Source organism: Muscardinus avellanarius (genome assembly GCF_963383645.1).
Source record: "Muscardinus avellanarius genome assembly, chromosome: 3".
Lineage (NCBI taxonomy): Eukaryota > Metazoa > Chordata > Mammalia > Rodentia > Gliridae > Muscardinus > Muscardinus avellanarius.
Window position 1 is genome coordinate 113690789 of NC_137788.1, and position 7007 is coordinate 113697795.

The window sequence follows — 7007 nt, forward strand, 5'->3', positions numbered from 1 at the left end:
AGAAGAAGATACCCTGAAGTTTAGGTCATATTTGACCTTAAAGTGGAATAGCTAGACCAGCATGGTGGTGTATACCTGTAATTCCAGTCCTTGGGAGGTTGAGACAGGAGAATCACAGGTTGAAGAACAGCCTCAGCAGCTAGTGAGACATTCAGCAACCTAGTGAGACCTTGTTTCAAAGCAAAAAATAAGGGCTGGGGATTTAGGTCGGAGGTAGAATGTCTCTGGGTACAATCCCCAATACTACAAAAATGAATAAATAAATAGCCAGATGTGGTGGCGCACGCTTGTAATCCCAGCACTTTGGAGGCTGAGATAGGAGGATTGCACAAGTTTGAAGCCAGCCTCAGCTACTTAGTGAGGCTCTTAGCAACTTAGACCCTGTTTCCAAATAAAGTATAAAATAGGTCTGGGAACATAGCCTGGAGATAGAAAGCCCCTGGGTACCACACACACACACACACAAAAAAAAAAAAAAAAAAAAAAAAAAAGAGAGAAAGAAAGAAAAAAAGGGAGAACTAGAATTGACGCCAGAAGTCCAGAAGCAACATAGTACAGAGGCAGTAGAAATCTCCTTTATTTCAACACAATTTTTTTTTTTTTTTTTTTGTGGTCCTGGGGATGGAACTCAGGCGGTCCACCTCTTAGCGACATCCCCAAGCATATTTTATTTTATTTTATTTTATTTTATTTATTTTTTGGTGGTACTAGGGGTGGAACCCAGAGGCTTTCTACCTCTGGGCTATACTCCCAGACCTTTTTTTATATTTTATTTGGAAACGGTCTCACTAAGTTGCTGAGAGCCTCACTAAGTAGCTGAGGCTGGCTTCGAACCTGCGCAATCCTCCTGTCTGAGCCTCCCAATCGCGGGGATTACAAGCGTGCGCCACCACGCCCATCTCCCAAGCCTATTTTTTATGTTGGAACAGGGTATAAGTTGCAGAGGTTCTCACTAAGTTGCTGAGGCTGGCCGCAAACCTGCAGTCCTCCTGTCTCAGCCTCCCAAGTACCGGGATTCCAGGCATGTGCTACCAGGCCTGGCTATTTGTGTGACGATTATGTTCATGATTGGACATGAATAAAATGAAAAAAAAAAAGTTACCATCATTAGCTAATAAGAACTTGTTTTTATCCTCTTTAGAATGGAACAAAAGTGGGACTTTTAAAATGTTGCCCAGTAAGAAGAGAAGAACTACCCTGACAGAGTCCCCGCAACACAAGAGCACCCAAGAGGAAGACAGCGTAGACCCAGAGTCGGCTGGTCACCCTCAATATGATCATGTCAAAGACTTGGGGCCGGCGTTGCTGTCCTGGGGCCCAGGTCACGGCCAAGCCGCTGGCATTGACGTTCAGTCTGTGCAGGATGCAGGAATTCAGCTTGGTATGGAGGATCCGTCTTTGAGCTCTAGGATGCTTACCCAGGACACAGGCCTGCCGGTTCTGGAAGCTGTCGATGTGGCTGCGTCTCAGGGAATCACCCTGCCTTCTTTGGAGTCGGCCCATTCCCTTAGCATACCCGTCGGCAGAGGGAAACTCCAGGCCACGGCCTCAAGGAGAGGGAAGAAACCTGTGCTCAGGCCTGGTCCACTTACCCACGAAGACAGAGGTGATGATGCCATATCAAAGGAGACTTTTTCTGGAGAGCTTAGTGACGAAGTCAAGGAAGGAGGAGGTAAGATAAGAAAATCTAGGTCTGGGAGTGTAGCCCAGAGGTAGAAGGGCTTCCAGGAACCCCAGTACCACCAAAAACAAACAAACAAATAAACAAAAAATATATGAAAATCTATAGGCTATGTTTTCTCTGTCAGTATAGGATGATTGAAAGTCCAGAATGCTCCAAAATCCTGCTGGGTGTGGTGACACATGCCTGTAATCCTGTACATGGGAGGCTGGGATAGGAGGCCCAAGAACAGCCCCAGCAACACACTGCAGCGAGACTCAGCAGCCTAGTGAGGCCTGCCTTCTTTCTTTCTTCCTTTCTTTCTTTTTTTCTTTCTTTCTTTTGTGTGGTACTGGGGATGGAATCCAGGGGCATTCTGCCTCCGAGCTACATCCTCAGCCTTCTTTTTTCTTCTTTTTTTTTTTTTTTTTTTTTGTGATACTGGGGGTGAAACCCAGAGGCTTTCTACCTCCGGGCTATACTCCCAGACCTTTTTTTTTATATTTTATTTGGAGACAGGGTCTCACTAAGTTGCTGAGGCTGGCTTCGAAGCCGTGCAGTCCTCCTGTCTCAGCCTCCCAAGCGCGGGGATTACAAGCATGCGCCACCACGCCCGGCTTATTCTTTATTTTGAAACAGGGTCTCACTGAGTTGCAAAGGGCCTCACTAAGTAGCTAAGGCTGTTTGCAAACCGCAGTCCTCCTTTCTCAGCCTTCCGAATGCTGGGATTACAAGCAGGCGCCACTACACCTGGCAAGGCGTGGTGGCGCCTCCTTGTAATCCTAGCATTCGGGAGGCTGAGACCTGAGGATCACGGTTCACCGACAGCCTCAGCTACTTATACCCTTCACAACTCAGTGAGACCTGTTTAAAAAATAAAAAGACTTACAAGGCATGGTGGCGCATGCTTGCTTGTAATCCCAGTACTTGGGAGGCTGAGACAGGAGGATCGTGGTTTGTGGCCAACCTCAGCTACTTAGTGAGGGTCTCTGCAACTCAGTGAGACCCTGTCTCAAAGAATAAAAAATAGGGCTGGGGGTGTAGCTCAGAGGTAGAATGCCCTTAGGTTAAACCACCACTACCAAAAATAAACAATGAAAGAGAAACTCAAAATGCTCCAAAATTCTAAACTTTTTGTGTGCTGACATGGTGCTACAAGTGGAAAATTCCACATTTGACCTCAGGTGAGGCGCCGCAGTCAGGATGCAGGTACAGAGCCGGGTAAGGTGCATGCTCACAGTCCTAGCACTTGGGAAGCTGAGACAGCATCACAGATTCAAGGACAGCCTTGGCAAGTAGTGAGACTCAGCAGCCTAGAGACACCCTGTTTCCAAATAAAAATAAGAAGAGGTGTGGGTGTGTAGCTCTGAGTTGAATTCCCCTGGGTTTAATCCCCAGTGACAGACACACACACAAAGATGCAGGTATACTAAAATATTGTATAGAATTACATTCAGCTGGGCACATTGGTGTATGCAGGCTGTAATCCCAGTACTTGCAAGGCTGAGTTAGGAGGATTGCAGGTTTGAGGCCAGCCTCAGCCACAGAGCGAGGCCTTCAGCAACTTAGTAAGACCGGTTTCAAAATGAAAAATAAGCCAAGTGTGGTGGTGCACGCTTGTAATCCCAGTACTTGGGAGGCTGAGACAGGAGGATGGCCGGTTAGAAGACAGCCTCAACAAGTAGACTCTCAGCAACCTAGCGAGACCCTGTTTCTATTTTTTTTTTTTTTGTAGCCAAGAGATTTATTGGAGGGGCTGGTATGAAAGGAAGAAAGACAGACAGAGGGGGAGAGAGAAAGAATCCAGGAAGAGAGCAACCCTGTTTCTATTTTTTTTGTACTGGGGATTGAACCCAGGGACATTCCACCTCCCACATGCACCCGTAGGCCTATTTTTTTTATTTTTTAAATCTTAAATTTAAAATTTTTAATTTTTATTTTTGTGGTACTGGGAATTGGAACCCAGAGGCATTCTACCTTTGAGCTACACCCACAGCCTAATTTTATTTCTTATTTTGAAACAAGGTCTCGCCAGATTGATGAGAGTCTCACTATCTGCTGAGGCTGTCTTCGAACCTATAATCCTGTCTGCGCCTCCCAAGTACTGGGATTACAGACTTGTGCCATCACAGACAACTTTTTTTTTTTTTTTGGTGGTACTGGGGTTTCTGGAAGCCCTTCTACCTCCGGGCTACACTCCCAGACCTATTTTTAGATTTTTATTTGGAAACAGGGTCTCCTAAGCTAGCGTGTGCGGCTGGCTTTGAACCTGCACGATCCTCCTGTCTCTGCCTCCCAAGCACGGGGATTACAAGTATGCGCCACCATGCCCGGCTCACAGACAACTTACTTACTTACTTACTTACTTATTTATTTATTTATTTATTTATTTATTTATTTATTTCAGTTCTGGGGACAGAACCCAGGGCAGTCTACCTCTGAGCTACACCCCCTTCCCTATTTTTTATTTTTTATTTTGAAACAGAGTCTAAGTTACAGAAGGCCTCAATAAGTAGCTTGAGGCTATCTGTGAACTGCAATCCTCCGATCTCAGCCTCCTGAATGCTGGGCTTACAAGCGTGTGCCAACATACCCAGCTTATTTTTATTTTGAAACAGGGTTTTGCTAGGTTAATGAGAGTCTTAGTACTTACTGAGGGTATCCTTTGAACCTGTGATCCTTCTGTCTCAGTCTCCCATGTCCTGAGATTATAGGCATGTGCCACCACGCCTAGCTGCCCGTGTGTGTGTGTGTGTGTGTGTGTGTGTGTGTGTGTGTGTGTGTGTGTGTTACTGAGGATTGAACTCAGGGATAGTCTACCTTCCAGCTACTTCTCCAGCTCTATTTTTTATTTTTTTATTTTTATTTTTATTTTTATTTTTTTTTGGTGGTACTGGGGTTCCTGGAAGCCCTTCTACCTCTGGGCTACACTCCCAGACCTATTTTCACATTTTTTTTTTTATTTGGAAACAGGGTCTCCTAAACTAGCACGCGCGGCTGGCTTCGAACCTGCGCGATCCTCCTGTCTCTGCCTCCCAAGTGCGGGGATTACAAGCGTGTGCCACCACGCCCGGCTCTATTTTTTATTTTTTGAAACAGAATCTCACTAAGTTGCAAAGGGCCTCATTAAGTAACTGAGGCTGGCTAGGAACTTGCAATCCTCCTGTCTTAGCCTCCAGAGTACTGGGATTGCAAGCATGCGCCACTCTTGGCTTGTGTGTCTGTTTTTTTGTTTTGTTTTGTTTTTTGTTTTGATACTGGGGATGGAACACAGGGGCATTCTACCTCTGAGCTACACCCCCAGCCCTATTTTTTATTCTTTATTTTGAAACAGTCTCACTCAGTTGCAAAGGGCATCACTAAGTAGCTGAGGCTGTCAGCGAACCACAATCCTCCTGTCTCGGCCTCCCGAATGCTGGGATTACAAGCATGCGCCACCACGCCTGGCTTTGTGTGTGTGTGTGCGTTATACAGCAGAATTTTCTGTTTCTGATTCTACTGCATTAGAAAACTGATGAAGTAAATGAGTTGTCTGAAGCACATTGTCAGAGATGGAAGCTCTTTTGAGGAAGACTGTACTCCTGGAGAATCGCTTTCCTCATTGCACATGGCTCCATAGCGACTCTCATTCAGACGCAGAGGAGCAGGTTGAAGATGACCTTGGGCTGAGGAAGAAGTAACATTTCAGTTTTCTGATTATGAGCACAGCAGCGTCAAATCATTGTAGAAAAACTCAAAACAACCAAGAAAAGTCAACTGTACTTTTTTTTTTTGGTGGTACTGGGGTGTAACCTAGGGACCTCTACCTCCCGGCTACACCCCCAGACCTATTTTATATTTTTATTTGAAAACAGAACAGGGTCTCTTAAGCCAGCTGAGGCTGGCTTCGAACCTGCGCAATCCTCCTGTCTCCGCCTCCCAAGCACAGGGATTACAAGTGTGTGCCACAATGCCCGGCATAAAATTTTTTTTTTTTTTTTTTTTTTTTGCGGGTCTGGGGATGGAACCCAGGGGCATTTGTCCTCCGAGCTACACCCCCTGCCCTATTTTTTATTCTTTATTTTGAAACCGGGTCTCACTGAGTTGCAGAGGGCCTCACTAAGTAGCTGAGGTTGTCAGCGAACTGCAATCCTCCTGGTCTCAGCCTCCCGAATGCTGGGATTACAAGCATGCGCCACCATGCCCGGCTTTAAAAATTTTTTTAATATTGGGGATTGAACCCAGAAGTATTCTGTTTCCACACTCTACTCCCAGTCCTATTTATTTATTTATTTATTCATTCATTCATTCATTCATTCATTTATCCATTCATTTATTTATTTTGCAGTATTGGGGATGCCACCACACTTGGCACTTTTTATTTTGAAAAAAGGTCTTGCTAAATTGCTGACATCAGCCAGGTGTGGTGGTGCACACTTGTAATCCCTGCGCTTGGGAGGCTGAGACAGGAGGATTGTACAGGTTCGAAGCCAGCCTCAGCTACTTAGTGAGACTGTTTCCAAATAAAATATAAAATAGGTCTGGGAGTATAGCCTGGAGGTAGAAAGCCCCTGGGTTCCACCCCCAGCACCACCAAAACAAAAAACAAACAAAACTTTCTGACATTAGCCTCTAACCTGTGGTCCTCTAGTCTCAGCCTACCAAGTGCTGGGATTACCAGCATGTGCCACTAACAACATCTTAGAAATAAATTTTTTTGTTGGTGGTACCATACACATTTTATACACATTTTAGAAATCAGTTTATTTCTTTTTTGGTACTGGGAATGGAACCCAGGGGCATTTTATTCCTGAGCTTCACCCCAGCACCATTTTATTTTATTTATTTATGTGTGAGGTCCTGGGTTTAATCCCCAATTCTACAAAAATAAATAACTATACAATACATGCATAAATGCCTTGGAACTTAAAAATATATAGTGTTATTTACTGTGTTATGTAACACTGATTTACAGTCAGGTCATTTTATATATATATCATTTATAGTTGATTAAATTTTGTATTGTCCTGTGTAGAAATGTCCCTTTGTGATCAAAAGTCCCCCCCTCAGTTATGAATCTGATTTTTTTTTTTTTTTGGCAGTACTTGGAATGAAACACAGGGGCATTCTGTCTCTGAGCTACACTCCTAGAGCTATTTTTTATTCTTTATTTTGAAACAAGCTCTAAGTAAGTTGTGAAGGGCCTCACTAAGTAGCTGAGGCTAACCGAGAACCGCAATCCTTCTGCCTTAGCCTCCTGAATGCTGGGATTAGAAGCGTGTGCCATCGTTCCTGGCTGAATCTGATTTTTCTATAGAAGAAAATAAAGTTCAAAGAATATTAGATTTCAGCGTGGTGGTGCATACTT

At 44.5% G+C, this 7007-nt stretch overlaps 1 protein-coding gene across 3 annotated transcripts in view; it reads left to right on the forward strand.

Annotated features, from left to right (window-relative positions):
• Window positions 1-1152: 1152 nt before the first annotated feature.
• Window positions 1153-7007, forward strand: part of LOC308259806 (GON-4-like protein) — a gene marked incomplete at both ends in the record, with an annotated part of 62436 nt that continues 56581 nt past the window's right edge. For 2 of the 3 annotated variants that reach the window (XM_080691073.1, XM_080691074.1), the window contains one exon: window positions 1168-1672. In XM_080691073.1, the coding sequence (XP_080547199.1) occupies window positions 1168-1672 (505 nt within the window). Of the gene's footprint in view, window positions 1673-7007 lie in introns of all 3 variants that reach the window. The other variant, XM_080691072.1, reaches the window with a different exon arrangement.